This window comes from Mesoplodon densirostris, chromosome 1 (genome assembly GCF_025265405.1).
Source record: "Mesoplodon densirostris isolate mMesDen1 chromosome 1, mMesDen1 primary haplotype, whole genome shotgun sequence".
In the NCBI taxonomy this organism is placed as follows: Eukaryota; Metazoa; Chordata; class Mammalia; order Artiodactyla; family Ziphiidae; genus Mesoplodon; species Mesoplodon densirostris.
In genome coordinates this window covers 216,485,875-216,505,024 of record NC_082661.1, presented here as the reverse complement: position 1 = coordinate 216,505,024, position 19,150 = coordinate 216,485,875, and the positions used below count along the sequence as shown (strand labels likewise).

The window sequence follows — 19,150 nt, the reverse complement described above, 5'->3', positions numbered from 1 at the left end:
AATCTTCCACACCTCTATATTCATTAGATACTAGAATATAGTGAGTCAAGTCTTATTTTTTTAGGATATCAATGAGAGAGCATATGTTTGCTTTATTACATACCCCCAAATTAGACAAGATTGAAAAAAAAGTTCCAAAATAACCTTACTCAAGCAAGTATCTTTATCTTACCTTTTCTTATCTAAACCTTATTTTAGGATTTTGAGGTTGGGCTTAAAGAAGAGGTCAATTAAATATATATATATAATGAACAGATATATAACAATAATACTTAATACAAAAAAATTCACAAAACAAAATTGCTGGTAACTTTCACTTCAAAAACAAAGAGGGGGGACTTCCCTGGTGGCGCAGTGGTTAAGAATCTGCCTGCCAATGCAGGCGAAACGAGTTCAATCCCTGGTCCGGGAAGATCTCACATGCCACGGAGCAATGAAGCCCATGTGCCACAACTACTAGCCTGCGCTCTAGAGCCCACAAGCCACAACTACTGAGCCCATGTGCCACAACTACTGAAGCCTGCATGCCTAGAGCCCGTACTCTACAACAAGAGAAGCTACTGCAATGAGAAGCCCGTGCACTGCAACAAAGAGTAGCCCCCGCTCACCACAACTAGAGAAAGCCCACGTGCAGCAACAAAAACCCAACGCAGACAAAAATAAATTTAAAAAAAAAAAAAGGGTTTTCTCTGTCATAGTCTCCTGCTGGGGGTTCTTGGGTGGAGATCAGCAGAAGTGGTAATCGTCCAGTATTTCTACCGCACTAGAAGAAAAAGGCAGTCCCGTGGCTATCAAGACTGGGCAGAGGCTTGGTCTGCTCTTCCTTCTAGCCCCTTTCCAATAATGAAACCACCTCTCTCCCAAATCCTGCTGTAGAGCTGGCCAAGCAGCTATAACTCTTCAAGGCTTTCTCACAACTTTCTATAGGCCCAGGAAAATTTAAAGTCGATTACAAATGTTGCAGTGACGCATGGGTCCTACAAGTACTGTCCCATCTCCACTCACTTCCTGCTATCTCTCTGACCTCACTTCTGACCTTGCTGCCTTCACCCCCTCTGCTCCGGGCCCACTGGCCTCCTGACAGGACCACTGCACCAGCTCTTCCCTCTGCCTGGGACACTCGTGACCCAGATATCCAACAACCTTCTCACTGAGGCTCTCCCGAACACTCTATTTTATTTTATCATTATTATTATTATTATTTTTGCGGTACGCGGGCCTCTCACTGCTGTGGCCTCTCCCGTTGCGGAGCACGGGCTCCGGACGTGCAGGCTCAGCAGCCATGGCTCACGGGACCAGCCGCTCCGCGGCATGTGGGATCCTTCCAGACCGGGGCACGCATCCACGTCCCCTGCATCAGCAGGCGGACTCTCAACCACTGCGCCACCAGGGAAGCCCCCGACCACTCTATTTTAAATTGCAATTTCCTACCCCTGCATTCCCTATGTCCCTTACATGCTTTATTTTTCCCCAAGGCACTTACCACCTCCATGTGATATATATTTTTACTTATTTGTTTGTTTATTTATTTATTTATGGCTGTGCTGCGCGGCTTGTGGGATCTTAGTTCCCTGACCAGGGATCCAACATGGGCCCCAGCAGTGAAAGCACCGAGTCCTAACCACTGCACAGACAGGGAATTCCCATTACTTAACTTGTTTATTGTCTGCCTCTGCTCACTAAAAGGTCAGCACCAAGGAGGCAGGGATTTTGTTTGTTTTTGCTCACTGCTGAATGCCCCCAGCATCTACAACAGTGCCTGGCACATAGCAATAGCTCAAAAAGTATCTGTGGAATAAATAAATGATGCCAAGTTTGAGAAATAATGCTGGTGCCCATCAAATATTTATTAGACACTAAAAGCACAAAACTATACAAGATGTCAAATACAAATAGTGCAAAAAACAAGGTCTTTGCTTTCAAGGAGTCTAGTTGGTGAAACACAGAGTAATTAGTTAATTACATAGGCAGTATTAGGTATGACTATTAACCAATTAGGTTTATTTGTATATGATTCATGGAATCTGCCTTGTCATTCCTGGTTATACCTAGTGTACAATTAAACGCTGAGTCGAATGGTATAAACTTGTCATAAGAGTTTAGAGGGGAAAAAAATGAATAAGTTGCAATAGTAAGAAAAGACCATGGGTAGATGATGAGGTTTGATATGGGATTTGTGGAGGTGGAGGCATGTATTGGCAGTGAAGAGGTGGGTGGGCATTCCAGATGGAGCAAATTCCATGAGAGGACAAAAAAAAAAAAAAGGCATGTGAGGGACAGTAAGAAACCTACCTTAAATGGAAAGATGGTATTCACTGACGAATAGTGATGATCTGGGGAGGACAATCTTTCTTTTTTTTTTTTTTTTAAACTTTTGGCTGCACCAGGTGGCATATATCCCTGACTAGGGATCGAACTCTCAGCCCCTGAAGTGGGAGCACGGAGTCTTAACCATTGGACTGCCAGGGAAGTCCTAGGGGGAGGACAATCTGAGTGTGCCTGGGTCACAGAGAGCCTAATCCTCTGAGCAAAGGACTCCAGTCTGGAAGGAATCTCACAGCACGTGCTATTGGTGCCCAGCCTGGGTCCTCTGGAACCCTTCGACTGGTTTGGTACATCCAGTCCCAAAGGTACTCCCTGCATTGCTAATGGTTCATACCAGCAACTTTCTGTGGAAGTAACAGAAGCTACCTCCTAGACCTCTTCTGCGCTCCTGCACACACACACATTTCCAGGACAGCTGGTGGTCAATGACTAACGAATGAAGGGGAGAGGGGACAAAAGCCCAGTTCCCTTGCCTCGAGGCAAGACAGACTCTATGGTACAATTTTGTTCCAAAGTTCCCTCCTGGGTCAAGCTGAGGCTAGACATCCAATGAAACCAAACCCTTCCTCATCTCAGTTTCTTCTTCTTCCCAATCCTGCTTGACCTACTCCCTTTTAAGTAACATGTGAAAGAACTCTCTAGATACATCATTTGCACATGAATACCATCTCAGGTTCTGTTTCTAGGGAAACTGGACTAAGACAAGTCTGTAAAGGAAAATACTAGATATTCATGAAGAAAACAGTTACACAGAGAAAATACTGTTGTGGGTCACTCAGTTTGGAAGAAGAATGCTCAGCAGTTTGGCTGGTGGCAGATGGAATAAAGAGGGTAAGGTGACTGGAGGCCAATTAAGAGTGCTGTTGTTCAAACTCAGAAATAAGTGGAAGAAAAAATATTTGCTCTGATATAAGAAAGAGAGAACTTAAGAAAATGGCTTTGGTATAGGGAAGAATTGATGATAACTCTTGAAAGTTTTATTTTTTCCATAAAAAACAAAAAGTCTTTCTTCAGTAGTACTGTCAATGTTATACCGTGAATTCTCTTAAACGCAAACCTCTTTTAGGCTGACATTACCTAACACAAGAAGTGTTCAAAAACTTAAGGAGAATAACAATGGATAACAACAGGACTCTAAAATTCTCTCTCATAGTTTGAGTCTCTGAATATCCATATTCAGAAATACGAAGATAAGATTAAGTCGTATCTCCAAATGTTTATAACAAGTTGTTTGTTAGATTTTGTATTCAAGTAGCTTAAAAGAATCTGTATTAGAGTCAGTAGCAGATTACTTAAATTGCAGATTCATCCAAACAGGGTAACATCTGGTTTTCATCTACTCTTACGGAACCAGAAGTGCTGTCAATAGAAAATAAGATACTGAGTCCTAGGTTGTAAAATAGGGAGCACAATGTGAAAACAAGTAGGCAACTATGAAAGAAATGATACACAGCCCAGAAAGAAAGATTATACCCTATATAAACTTTCACTTTAGAATTTGAGAAACAGCCCGACATCATCTGTATTTGTGTTGCTTTGTTGATATCTCACACAAGTTAAGCTTCTTGACTTCTTGGTTCCCTTTCAAAATTCATACTTAGCAAAAATGCCTATCAGTAAAAATGACTATTTTCACTTAATTAGTAACAATTTTTGTGTTACATGTCTAAATATATAGAACAGAAAGGATACTATCGAAACAGGACTTTTTAGCAAGGTTACTTTTCTTCATTGATTACTCTTCTATGCATTAAAATGTATAGCTAATAGCTTTCAAATTTTAAATACACATGACCTTTGATTCAACAGTTCCACTGAAAGCAATTTCACACACAGACACACACATACTCCCCCAAAAGAGAACTGGTCAGAAAGTCATGCTACAACAAAGTAAATCTATAAGTCTAAGTTTTTCTAAATTTTTCCTATTCAGTTTTAAGACCAAATTGATACTCTTCCAGACAAGTACATATAATTTGCCCTGTATATATCCTTTAAATACTCCCAGGAGAGATTCCAAGAAAAAAAAGGTTTCTTAGCTAAAAGTGTTAGGAAGGTATGGCATGTTGTTCCCCTCTTAAAGATTTATAATAAAGACAACAATTTATGGAAGCCTATGAGATGTTTTTGGGGACAATGGCATTTTCCAAATTTTATAGACCAGAGAACACTTATGTAATTATCAAAAGCAAGACTTGCTTAAAACCCTCCATGACCACCTGGTAAATGATAGCTACTTCCTTATAAACCTAAAGGTTCAGAGCCATCATTCAATCACCCTCCCTCTATCTCCTCTTTCTCCTCCCTTCCCCTCAACCCAAGACACTGCAGTGGTTCTAACTTCATATTTCATAATAATCATAGAAAACTTATTCATTCATATATAATTCTTGGTCCTTACTTCCAGATATTCTGATTCCTATCACTATTTTTAACAAGTAATCAGGTGATCTCAATACAGTTCAAATGTTGGGATGCTGAAAAGATCTGATATAGTACAATCAATGAGATGATTATTTTAAAATTGAAGCCAAACTGAGTTCAGAAAATTTGGACTTCAAATGAGTATAGTAAAATTCTGCTTTTCTACTCAGGGAAAGAAAGGGAAAAAGACATACTAAGAAAAGCCAAATCATATCTTAAAAGAATACCCCTAATATACTGCCCAGAATATTAAGGCCAAGAGTTTTACCCCATAACAAGAATTCTTAGGCTGCACTCCACTGAGAAATTTCAGGAATTCTTAAACTCTCTGAAAGTGCACACACAATCTTTATGCGTATGTGAATACATGCCTTATAATCCAAAGCTTTCACCAATTCTCATATTGCTTAATTACCCAATTTAAAAGCCATTCTATTTTTTACTTATCTACCTGAAACAATGGCAACAGAAACTGTTTCTTAGTTAACACCATGAATCAGACACACGAAAACACATTCCTCAGTGTTGTCTTCTCTCTCAGAGACAAACAAAAAGCAATTTACCTTTGCAGAGTCATATTCAAAGAGCCTGTACAACCCTTAATCTTGTTCTGGGCTTCAAGATGAGTCATGCCATGTGCACTTATTCCATCAATGCTGAGAACCACATCACCTATTCTTACTTTTGCCTGGGATGCTTTGCCGCCATCTTTTAGCTGTAAAAAATATATTTCATTAGAATTGTCACTCTTTAAAAATAAACACAGATGAAAATTATACTTTTGTTATATCAAAAGAGAAGTATATTAATATACTATTAAACAAAGTAATACAAATTATCTTGCTTAACAGGTAAAGTTAAAATTCAAATGACTTTCATACTTATTTTCTTAAATTCTTATTTGCTTTCTAAAAAAATGAACTAATTGTCTGAGAAAAGGTCCCTGATAAGTTCTCCATTTCTTTACTGTATAACAGTAGTGTGTGCTTGTTACAAATAAGGAAGAGAAGTAGGCAAGGCAACTACATTTTAGCAGAAAAAAAAAAGAAAAGTAATATGAATAGGGTATTTAATACTCTTTTAGAAATAATTTTTAAAACTCTTTAAACAGCTGTATTTTTGTTTGAGCACAAAGAGTAATACAGATGGAGGATCTACTGAACTATCCTTCCTGTTGAGTCCAATTCATATCCAGCATTTGAGGGACTGAATTCTTTAAGATCACAGGCCCAAACATCTTTTATGCTGGCTGTGCTTCCTGCTCCAGGCATTTAGAATGAGGGGACGAAAACCAGTTGTGTCTGAGACTGTCAGACTCTTCTGTGTACCACGATCTTTAATCCCCAATCTTTTTTCCCTTTTTACAAAATTTTCTACATGTTTACATTTAGTTTGATCTCCTTCAAACTTCAAGTGTATCTATTTCATTGCTCCAAAAGGAGCAAACAAATATAAAATGACAGTAAAATGAAAGATGATACAATTTTAATAGATACTTAGAAACATGGAACAAGTACAAATCAAAAGGAACCATTCTAATTAAAATGACAAGCTTAGAATTCAGTAAGTACAAGCAGATCACACTGAATACTGGGCTGTTGGAAGACAGGTGAGACTAGGCCCAAAAAAGAAAGAAAGAAAATAACCACTATTACTCTAATACTTAAAAGTGTAGATTTTATTCAGGGATGATGAAAAACATCTGGAAAAGGATAGTGGTAATGACTGCACAACACTGAAAATGTACTTGATGCAATTAATGAACTGTGCAATTAAAAATGGTTAAAATGTCTAACTTTTGTAAGTATATTTTACCACAGTTTTTTTAAAACTAACAAAAACTAAATATTTTAGAGAACATTTTACTAAAATTACTTTTTGATTAAAAGAAAAACATCCCTCAGCAAACTGAACAAGGGCTGAGTGCTAGAATTCATAATCTGGAAGCAAAGCAATAAATACGAGTGGATATTGTATGCTCAGATAGATTTTTTTTTTTTTTTTGCGGTATGCGGGCCTCTCACTGTTGTGGCCTCCCCCGTCGCGGAGCACAGGCTCCGGACGCGCAGGCTCCGGACGCGCAGGCTCAGCGGCCATGGCTCACGGGCCCAGCCGCTCCGCGGCACATGGGATCCTCCCAGACCGGGGCACGAACCCGTATCCCCTGCATCGGCAGGCGGACTCTCAACCACTTGCGCCACCAGGGAGGCCCTCAGATAGGTTTTGAGTACCATCAGTTGTCAAATTCTTTCCTTAAAAATAATGATCAAGGCAGATCAATCCTAGTGTACAAGAACAACTCTTTGGATCTAAAATCAAGAAAACAGTATTGACTGCTAGATCCATCCAGGCAGTGCCCATGTCCGTGCTTCTCCCCAACTACCCTAAAGCTAGAAGTATGCCTGACACTATAGGCCTTCATAATATATACTGAATGAATGGATGCCACATATTTATTATTTAACACTGGCAAAATCTATGGTTTGTTTTAAAGTTCAAAGTTAAGAAGAACTAAAATTTTAAATAATTTGAAATTTATCTCATTTAACATATAACTATCAAATGATGGACACAGTCCTTGAAATTAGTAAGAAAAAATATCTATTTGAGCAAGAATATGTAAAATCTAACAGACACAAAGTGTAAAATAAAACATTTCAAACCTTTCAAATGAAATATTCTCTATTATATACATAGTACATAGAGTTGACCCTTGAGCAACGTGAGTTTGAACTGCGTGGGTCCACTTACATGCAAATTTTTTTCAACAGTGAATGCTATAGTACTACATGATATGCGTGTTTGTATAAGGAGGAACCAAACTCCATATATATAACCTCCATATATATATATGGAGGACAGACTATAAATTACAGGTGGATTTTCAGCTTCGCAGAGGGCCAGTGCCTCTAATCTCCAAGTGTTCAAGGGTCAAGTGTAGTGATTCCGTTTTCATCTTTGTACTAATGTGAACAAACAAAACAACTCCTCTCAGCTGCCCAGATATTTAAAGGTAAGAAAAATTAATGAAATGTTGACAATAAAGAAATAAATTTCCAGAGTAATAAAACAGATTAAAATTCAATGCATATCAAACTTATCAACATAGCTATATTACACACAAGTGTATACATATATATAGACACACTTTTTATTATACATTATATGACTGACAAAGTAATACCAAAATTCAATGAAAATTAAATAAAGTTAATTTGAATTCCAGGATCACAGTATCAAGAGGAAAAAAATTAAGATAGAACTTTATTAAGTATATTTTAAAATACTGTAGAGACAGATATATTTATTAAAATATGAAAGTAATGTATGCGTGTGGTGGGAGTAAGAAAAGTCTTTAAAAATAATAATACCTACATTAAATATTATGGTTTTACTGTATTAAATAACAGGTGTGGGGACTTCCCTGGTGGTGCAGTGGTTAAGAATCCACCTGCCAGTGCAGGGGACAAGGGTTTGAGCCCTGGTCCGGGAAGATCCCACATGCCACGGAGCAACCAAGCCTGTGCACCACAACTACTGAGCCTGCGCTCTAGAGCCCACGAGCCACAACTACTGAGCCCGCGTGCCACAACTACTGAAGCCTGTGCACCACAACTACTGACCCTGTGCTCTAGAGCCCACGAGCCACAACCACTGAGCCCATGTGCCACAACTACTGAAGCCCACGCGCCTAGAGCCTGTGCTCTGCAACAAGAGAAGCCACCACAATGAGAAGTCCACGCACTGCAATGAAGAGTCGCACCCACTCGTCGCAACTAGAGAAAGCCCACGTGCAGCAACAAAGACCCAAAACAGCCAAAAAAAAAATTTTTTTTAATTAATAAATAAAATAAATAATAGGTGTGGACTGTCTTAATAATTAGTATTTCTTTTTTATTAATATAAATATTAAAGAAAAAATTTAATTTAATAACAAATACTAACTGTTCGTCTCTCTTGCACAGAACTAAATTGTTCAAACTGTGAAGGACATTTACAAAGAAAACAACTCCTAAAGCTAGCAATGCCATCCACTTTCCATGGGACTTACTTGTAGGGTTTTATAAAGATTATGTGAGATAACAGCTTAATAAATGTTAGCTAATTATTATTCTCCTGATCTCAGATTACTAATCCAAGAAATGTGGAGGTTGTACTGGATGATGTCAAAGGCCTTCTAAGGTCCCTTCCAGTCTTAAAAGTTTTATCTATCTGTGAACTGTCTATACAAAGGTATAACTCTAGTCCTAAAATAAGAGTCATATCTGAATGGTAGGGCAAAGGGACATCTATTCCCTACTAAAATAAATGAATGGTAATTTGAATCCTGATAATAAGACAAAAAATAAACATAATTTATCCTAGATTTTGTTTTAGCCAAGAAAGGCATCCAAAAAAATTTTTTTTTCCTTTTTAACCAGAAATAGAACACAGCTAAATTACCTACCTCACCATTCTTCACATAAGGTAGCCTTAAAATAGAAACACTGAAACCTATGGGCATTTGCTCAAAATGTACCCAACAAAAGCAATTTAAATACTCCCAGTCCAGTAATATAAAGGTAATGAACAACTAAGAAAATAATCTAATATTACTCAGCCATAAAAAGAAACAAAATTGAGTTATCTGTAGTGAGGTGGATGGACCTAGAGTCTGTCATACAGAGTGAGGTAAGTCAGAAAGAGAAAAACAAATACTGTATGCTAATACATATATATGGAATATTAAAAAAAAAAAAGGTTCTGAAGAACCTAGGGGCAGGACAGGAATGAAGACCCAGACGTAGAGAATGGACTTGAGGACACAGGGAGGGGGAAGGGTAAGCTGGGACGAAGTGAGAGAGTGGCATGGACATATACACACTACCAAATGTAAAACAGATAGCTAGTGGGAAGCAGCCACATAGCACAGGGAGATCAGCTCGGTGCTTTGTGACCACCTAGAGGGGTAGGATAGGGAGGGTGGGAGGGAGGTGCAAGAGGGAGGGGATATGGGGCTATATGTATATGTATAACTGATTCACTTTGTTATAAAGCAGAAACTAACACACCATTGTAAAGCAATTATACTCCAATAAAGATGTTTAAAAAAAAGAGAAAATAATCTAATCTAATCAAATGTCATACACTAGATAAAACTTTTCTTACTCCTTTGTTACAGCTGCCTACTCGATTCTGAGAGCCTATGATCTCAAGATGTTCAAATCCAACTTCTCAGAATTACCTGTCTTTTGAGGCTTGCTTTTACTCTGCCACCCTTATTTTCAAAACATGGAGCATAGAAATCATATAGCCCCTGTGAATTCTGCCGTTTCCTTGAGTACCACATCTAGGGAAATTACTAAATTTTGTTGATTCTTCCTTTCCTCTCCCATGCTAGTCCACACCCTGATCATCTGTCACCTTGATCTTGCCTGCTGCCTGCAGTAAGAGTTTTCTAAAGACCCCCTTACCGCCAAACTCTGCATGTTCCTTGCCTTTTCCTCCGTCTTACTGTATTTCCATAATGGTGACCCTACTACCACTTCACACTGAAGAGTTCCATCATGTCCACTATTTATAAAATGAGGGTGAAACACTTCAAATAGTTTCTGCTTCCTACAGTGTAGAATAAAGCTGAAGCCTGAAATAGAAGCAATCTACAATGAGTCATCAAGCTCTTTCCAACTTCAAAACAAGCGCCATGGGCTTCCCTGGTGGCGCATTGGTTGAGAGTCCGCCTGCCGATGCAGGGGACACGGGTTCATGCCCCGGTCCGGGAAGATCCCGCATGCCGCGGAGCGGCTGGGCCCGTGAGCCATGGCCGCTGAGCCTGCGCGTCCGGAGCCTGTGCTCTGCAACGGGAGAGGCCACAACAGTGAGAGGCCCACGTACCGCAAAAAAAAAAAAAAAAAAAAAAAAAACAAGCGCCATAAGGTCAGGGATCATATTTTATACTATGTTCTCAAGAGCCTTGAAGATTGTAGGTACTAGAAAGACAGATGATTAAACCACAGTAAATAAGAAATCAATAAATCTATCCATCAGTTTAATATGTGAAATTCTGGTAGAAATATACTTAATTCACCAAAGAGAGAAAAATAGATTCTAATCTGAAAATGAGAATCTTCAGTTAAACATTAGGCTGAGCTAACCTAAGAAAGGTCAAAAATCAAACTGTATTTTCAATAGAACAAAGTAAATCCATTTTGGATAGTTAGTTAATATATTTTTCCTAGGATTTCCAAAGAGGTGTCACAACTCCCCTTGGTACTTTATCTAACAAGTATTAGGAAGAGCTTAATTGTATTTAATCTCAACCCTTTCTCAATCAGTTACCAGAAATGTAAACAAATGCTCATCGCCATCTGTACAATCTTTCATGTTATTTAAACTGTCAAACAAACTCCTTTTTGTCTACAGTTTTTTTGAGCTTACTAATATTAATTATCTTGGGTTTTTGACATGAACATCTTTTCTAAATCTCTAACCATCTTTATTATTCAATACTCAGGCTTTCTACTCACTATTTAAACTAAAGAGCAGAAAGAGCCTAAAGGAACACCAGCAGGAAAGGTCCAATGCACAGAAACAAGTGTAAAGCTTGTTAAAGGTGGCATCTCATTGAAAACTCCTATGAGCTTTCATGTATCCCCAGAACTACTTCCTCAAGGCATCCACTCAATAGAAAGATACATTTTTTGCCTTAATTGGGTAGGATGTATCACTCTTAGGAATTGTGAGCAGCTAAGAAAAGACTACAAGGTCACTCATTATTTGCATGGTTCATTTTTTCCTTTGTTTTTTCAAGCCTAAATAGTCTGCATTTGTTTGAAGCGGTAATAACCTTCTGTCATCAGTAAATCTTGTACATACTATATGACAGCCATAAATGTGTATGTATCTCATAAATGCACAATGTGTAGGAAGGAAGCAGTCATGGGAGGCTCCTGAGTCAGCTTCATCATAAATCACACTAATCACAAGCAAATGCTTCTCCTTTGATCTTTAGATACATTTTTCAGTACTGTTGTCCAGTTTTCCATAAACTTAATTGTAGCTGTATGCTTCTTCAAAAACACTGCTTTGTGGTCTCACTTAAGTTGCGAGCAGACATGGCTGCAGATGTCAGAACTACCTCTGAACTTCTGTTTACTGATGCAGAAACCAGGACAGCTGCATGCTCTTGAAGAGAATGGTCTCTTTACTGAGCCTCCCCATTGACTTCGATAAGAAAGGATCTGATAATAACCACCTGTTATCAGACTACGCCATCAATTCACATAGGCTGGACATCTACCTCAAGCACCTAAGGGCAGAGAAGACAACTTCTGAAACTGACCAGTCAGACCTGATTTTTCCCTTCCCTCCTTAAAGGAAGACCAAACACCCCTCTTCTCTTCCCTCTGCTTCTCTAAGCCTCAACTTTCTCTTCACTTACCAAAAGAGCTCGATACGCCACCGAATCAGAACCCCGGCTCCCCGTGTCCTCTTTCCCTGCTTACCACTATTCGAGTCTGAATTTTCCAAACCCCATTCCCACAGGATGGTGGCCTCAAGATCACCACTTCCCAGGACAGTCTGGCCACTGTACCAAAAGGCCAAAGGATAAGAATCAATAAGGTGATATTGGTGAAGAAATCTTGAACTGGCGGTCAGGGAAGGGCAGGAAGGAAAGAAAACAAAAGAACACATGACAAGGGAGGGCACTGGGAAGAAGGCAGAAGAGGGAACCAAGGCCATGAGCGAAGAAAGGGTCATGAGATGACCCTGGTTTGGGGTCCAGGCCTTCTCTCTGGGTGTGTTGTACATCACCGTGCACGTGCCCAAAAGAATGTAAATATTTAACAGAACATCAAGATAGTAACTAATTACAGAAGCAAGAAGATCTTACACTTTGATTGAATAACTAAAATAACCTAACTAACTATGATGTAGAGCCAATTAACTCACAGTAGTATTTATGTATGTCATCAAACATGTCATTATCTTTATTGGACTCAAGTAAAATTTATAACTAAACTTCTCCCAAATGCTTATTAGCCTCTATACAAATGTGCGGTTCCAACAGTGTTTCTTCTTAAAACTATTTAACAAAAGGGGAAAGTAGTACTATGTCTTTATAAAACTGCATTGAAAGTAAAATACTATCTCAAGATAGCATACCGCTTAGACGAGGATCTCAAAGACACACTGAAGAGAAAATATGTCTTATCCATAAAGAAGTAAACTACTTGGGATTCATAAGGAGTTACAGCTATCCCTGTTAAACTAACCCTTCCTCATAGCTATTACCTCTTAAGAGGCATATCACAGAAGCAAACCAATCATTGAACTCATAGCAAAAACCAAACAAAATCAAAGAAAGCAGTACAGAGCTTTCATTTTTAAAAGTCAGAACCCAGTATGGCAGATACCATTTTAAGTAAGTCTAACTGCTTAAGCTTTCTCTCTAAAATGAACATTTAACACAGCTGCTATACTGTCTGCAGCCTTTTCATAAAAAGGCAAAATGTTTAGTCATAGCAGTGACTCCAACACTATCTTAGAATTCCCTAATGAAATGTATCCTTCCAAATCATAGGGAATTCTCAATATGCACATAGAAACCTCTATCTGTCTTCCCTTGGAAATAAGCCAGCAGTTCCAAACCTCAGAAAACAGGTGCCAGCAATAGAAATGATTTTTTGAAAATATATGTGCCCAAGAACATTACAGAGATCATTTTATAATATAGATAACATTGTATTAGTCAGATGTTTACTGAGAACAATTTATGATGGTTCAAAAGAGCTGGTATTAATCCGATTAATAAGATCAAGACTGGTATTAATCCTATTATATGCTACAGGTAACAAATAGAAGACAGGTACCTATATGGTAAGCCACTGCCAACATCCAGTTTTCAGCCTTCTGCATATTTTCAACAAATATGGAATGCTTGGGAATGTGTGACCCTAACACCATGGGTATGACAGGAATGCCATCAGGCTTAGTAAATGTAAAAAAGGAACACATAAATATGACAGCTACAGAAAGAAACACTAACAGAAATTTCCCATGTCCCAAAACCATGGGAACTAAACCATGGGAAAAGAAAAGCTATTGTTTTTCTAACATTGCCATTACCAAAATTCAGAGAAATACATATACTAAAAAAATTATATCCATCTGACCAACAGGATCTTCATGAGGCAGAGGAAGGCACAGAGAAATATCTCATTTTAAAAAACACCTAATTAATGGGCAATCTTTAATTTTGCTTTAAGATGTATTTTCTAGTAGTACCTACTGTAGAATAAAAAATCTGAATCCAGTCATGAGCCTATGGTTGAAAGTATCTAGGTGTTTATCTCCCACATACTTCCCAGAATACTGTGAATATGATTTTTTTACACTACCACCCCCCAAAAACACCTAAGACTAAATGAGCATTATTCCAAAAGAGAGAACTCACAGAACTTGTTTTCCTGCCAAATGATGAATGTTACTCAATTACCAAGAAATATCACAAATAAAGAAATATGGTCCGAGTTTTCAGCCACCAAAGTGAGCCGAAGAACACTGAGAAGTACTAATTTTTTTCCCAAACATATCCCTCAAGGCTTTTTTCAAATCCCAATTTATTTACTACCACTCCAGTGTTTATTAATCTGCCCTACGTTACTACACTCAACACTTAAAGGTGTTCTGCCTCGCACTGTTCATAGTTACATAGTGCTGGCACCTCCACTGGCCTATAAATGCAACTCAACTACATACAAAATGTCAATCTCTGGCCTGGATGTCTAATGTGAATGTGCCCCTTTAAAAACTGGAGGCTACTTTGAATTCATTTGAACACCTTTTTTTTGTGAAATAAACTGACTTGGCTTTCTATAGGTCAGAATAGGGAGATAAAACAAGCAATCACTGATGTCTCTCAGTGAGTACGTTTATAAAATCCTGACTCGTGGGCACTGGTTACTTTAACTATAGGCCTTATTTTTTAAGCTTATGAGTCAAACAGTAATCAATTTTACCCAAAAGTCTGAGAATACACCTTATATGGTAGCAACGAAGAGAATACCTCAAAGTATGTGTCATTATGCCTTACAAAACCAAACGGAAGTGAGGGTGATTACTCCTCTTATGTAGCCACTGAGCTAACCTAGTTCAAAACATATGTTGCTCTGCTAATATGTTTGCTCTAGTAGTCTAAACGTATTTCCTTGATGAGTCCTACTTAACTGAAACAACATCTGTATTCTTCTCTACCAGTGACCTAATAAAATAGAAACACGCCTTCTTAAACTGCAATTCACTATTAAGATGCCACATAACATTTTCTTTCAGTTAATCCATATGTGTTTAAACCCAGAGATTTAATGTGCTCTGTAGTTCATGTGTGAATATAATTCTACCAGAAATGTGAAAAGTATGGCGGTTTGCTAAAAAAAAAAAAAAAGAGCACATCCACAAACATCTCAAAATCAAACAAATTTGTTACTTACAGAGAAACTAGTGTTTCTATATAGTCCATTCTATAATAATAAGGAAAATGGAAAGAAATGTCAGAGAGCTATACAGGTTCAAAACGAATTAGTCAACTCTAGTTTACCTGAGAACAGATTAACACTGAAATTCACAATTTCAACCCTCCCTCCTCTTAAGGGTCTTTTCAATGATGAGATGAATCCCCCTCAAAATTGTATGCAAATTGTGTGCAAGTATACATGTATTTTCCACTGAGTTGGTCCACAGCCTTCCCCAAATTCTCAAAGGCATCTATGACCAAAAGAAATGTTGTGACCTAATGATTTAGTGAAATCTTAGAACACTGTTTCTCAAAGTGTGGTTCCCAAGCCACCAGTGCCAGCATACTTCAATGATAGGGGAAACAAATCACAAGCCCTTCAAAACCCACACACTAAAGATGTCTCAAAACAAAAACAAAAATCTGTTAGCATCAAGAAAATTTAAGAACTCAGAACAGAATTAATATTTATTCAAAGTGGTGCAAAATCATGACTTCACATGCTAACGGCAGAGAAGTATAGCTTAAAAAAACGGGGACTCGTTTTTAAACTTTTAAAATCTTCATAGCATAGGGCTTCCCCGGTGGCGCAGTGGTTGAGAGTCCACCTGCCGATGCAGGGGACACGGGTTCGTGCCCCGGTCCGGGAAAATCCCACGTGCCGCAGAGCAGCTGGGCCCGTGAGCCATGGCCGCTGAGCCTGCGCTCCGCAACGGGAGAGGCCACAACAGTGAGAGGCCCGCGTACCACACACACAAAAAAAATCTTCATAGCATAAATCACTAACATCTAATAAGGGTCTGTATTCCAATAAGGCACTACGTTCAATACTGAATTCTGAGAACAGGCATGGCCCTTCCCCTCATCTACCGTTTTCTACTATTTAACTTTTCCCACCTGTATTGCAGCTCTTCAGAAGGCAGTGCTCCTCAAACTATCTGTGGTGGAAGATACCATCTGTGGGGAAAGATTTCCCCCCATTTGCCTTTACCAATTCTTTTGTAATCTACAATAAATTACTGAAAAAACAAAATTTAAAGAAGCCACTCAAATTATAAGACCAAATTCTTTATCATCAACTTCAATAGACATAAAATTACTCTGTCAAATGACAAAAGTTTCTAGATACTTACTCTTCACTTCTATCCTTATTTCATCTCAAACTGCAACTGACAGTTTGCTGATCTGAAGACCAGCAAGGATGCTCCTTCTAGGCAAGGACTACATCTTTTATTTCTCTTTAGGTTCATTGTACAAAGACTTAAACATAATACACAATAAACATTTGATGAATCACCACACTGGAAATTAAAGGTATTTAGTAAATAGGCTGTTATTTAATAATTTAACCCATTTCCTTTTTTTTTTTTTTGCTCTTATGTTAAACAAAGTGATGAATAATACTGTACATTTATTTTGGCACACTTATCTGACGTTTTCTTTAGGAATTTTTTCTAAAAAGGTATGCACATTTAAATTTTTGATCCACGACACTAGGTTGTCAGCAAGAATATTTGCAGCCATTTACAATCCTGCAAACTGTGTATGAGAATGTCCGTTATCCACACCCTTGCAATCCTTAGTTGTTTTTTTTTGCAGTACGCGGGCCTCTCACTGTTGTGGCCTCTCCCATTGCGGAGCACAGGCTCCGGACGCGCAGGCCCAGCGGCCATGGCTCACGGGCCCAGCTGCTCCGCGGCATGCGGGATCCTCCCGGACCAGGGCACGAACCCGCATCCCCTGCATCGGCAGGCGGACTCTCAACCACTGCGCCACCAGGGAAGCCCCTTAGTTTTATAAAGGAAACCTGAGGGTAATTCTAGCTCTACCACTAACAAATCCTGTGACCTTGGGCAAGTCATTTACCCCTCTGGCCTCATTCTGCTCAGCTGCACAGGAGAGTTGGATCGAATGTTCTAGGGTCCCTTTCAACTCTAAACCATAATAAATATTTACACAGACTTTACAACTTCTCATTAGTCTAAAGTCATTACAATCAGTATCCGTTACTCAGGCACTAAAATGAATTTTGTATCATTCTCCAATTACTTCATATATATTACTCTTATTTCTTCATTACAAAACACTAAAATGGCAAACATGGGTGCTTTTCAAAAACCTGAAACTGTGTCAACATTAGAAACTCAAAAGGTTGGATTGTGGAGCTAATTAGGAGAGAAGAGAATCTAGCTTATCTGCTTTTTCAGATCCCAAATGAGTTTTTCTTTTAGAATGAATTAGCCTAAATGACAAGACTCTTTTTCCACGGGTAGCAGCTGAGCCCTCTGGCATTTAATGCTGAGTTATGCCTTCATTCATACTGAGTAAGCACGTATGGACCAGATGCTAATGACTATAAGAATAAATTATTAGGCTAATGGGGAAACCAAATACTCATTTATTCCATCATTTAACAAATACTTGCCAGGTGTCTATTATGTGCCAGGCTATTCTAGACACGGTGATACAACAAACAAAATGAATCCATGCCCTCATGGAACTTTACTTCAATCAACTGGAAAGAGAAAGTCAACATATAAACATGCAGATAACTAATTAAATGTCAGGCATCTAATAAAGGGCATAGTAAGTGACAATAAGTAACTTCAGAAGAATCTAAGTCCACCAGTTGCTTCCACATCAACTCATGTGGGTGTTCTTCACATTTTCATCGCTTAGAACAGACTGCTTACGTTTACAACTATTACTCCTGGATACCATAATGTTCCAAGAAATCCATGCTTGTCAACTCCTGGTTCCTTTCAGTGCTGTTTCTACCATGCCCTTTCTCTCATCCTTTAAAGAAGATCGGTAAGTCTTCACTCCATTCCCATCTCTGAAAGTGTGATCTCAGTTTCCTTTGTACACCTGTAGCCTTTAAGAACTAAGACTCATCAAAACTTGGACCCAAGGATTTAACACTTGCTGTACATGGAATTATTTTATTTATCCTGCTTGGGATTTGTTGAGGGGGAAGAAGAAAAAAAACAAACAAACCCCCCCCCCCCGGGAATCCTTTCCTTCCAGCTCTCTTTCTTTAGGTCGGAACTACTACCAATACCCCTTTATGGGTCTCCTGTGCCTTTTCCTGCCATCCCAGGTTTATTTTTCTAGCCCAGGAATCCAGCCTGCACAGTTGGCTTTTATTGAGATGGCACCAATTGTTGGTAGATCACTTCTAGCACTCGGGTCTCTAGTCACAAAACACTGATTTACCCTAGATGCTTTACTCCCCCCACAGAAAGCAAACACGTGACCACAAACAGCAGCTAGATGTGAAAAGGAAATGTTCTTACGTCAGTGCCACTATTTTTTTTTTTTCCTTTTTTAAACTAAAAGAGACTGGAGCAACACTGACGAATTCTTGTTTCAGTGCGACTGGTGTACCATATGTGTCTGAGCTCTGGGCAACATGGGACTTGGCAGGGGGCAGGGTGCTGACAGCCGTCAGGGAAAGTCTATTAAGCAATGTCACTGTTCCCAGTTGTGCAAAGCCTGCACAGAGGTGGGAGTGAGGGAGCACAAGGAGCCAAGATTTTGGTTCCCTGGGAGAATACGTCTGAAGCATATCGTCTGCTGTTTCATCTTCACCCTGTTTTCCACTTACTACATCAGCACTTCGATGAATCAAACCACCTCTTCCCTTCAGAGTAAGAGCCCAGGGTCACTTAACTATAAGGATAGGACTAAAGCTATTATTGTTAAAGAAAGCAAGAATTTACTGGCAGAGGTTACAGGTAAATCTAGTCTCAGAGCTTTCCTTGTATAAATCAAAAATATCCGTACTACCAACTGTTGATCACTCCTGAATGATGAAAGACCAATGTCTTACTTAAAAGTCTTTGAGTTAAGGTGTTGAGTTGGCCAAAAAGTTCCTTCGGTTTTTAAAGTAAAAATAAAAGACAG

At 38.8% G+C, this 19,150-nt stretch overlaps 1 protein-coding gene across 3 annotated transcripts in view; it reads right to left on the bottom strand.

Annotated features, from left to right (window-relative positions):
* PDLIM5 (PDZ and LIM domain 5) overlaps positions 1-19,150 on the bottom strand; it is a 229,439-nt gene that overhangs the window by 154,728 nt on the left and 55,561 nt on the right. For all 3 annotated transcript variants that reach the window (XM_060115206.1, XM_060115216.1, XM_060115211.1), the window contains one exon: positions 5,313-5,464. In XM_060115206.1, the coding sequence (XP_059971189.1) occupies positions 5,313-5,464 (152 nt within the window). The remainder of the gene's footprint in view (positions 1-5,312; positions 5,465-19,150) is intronic.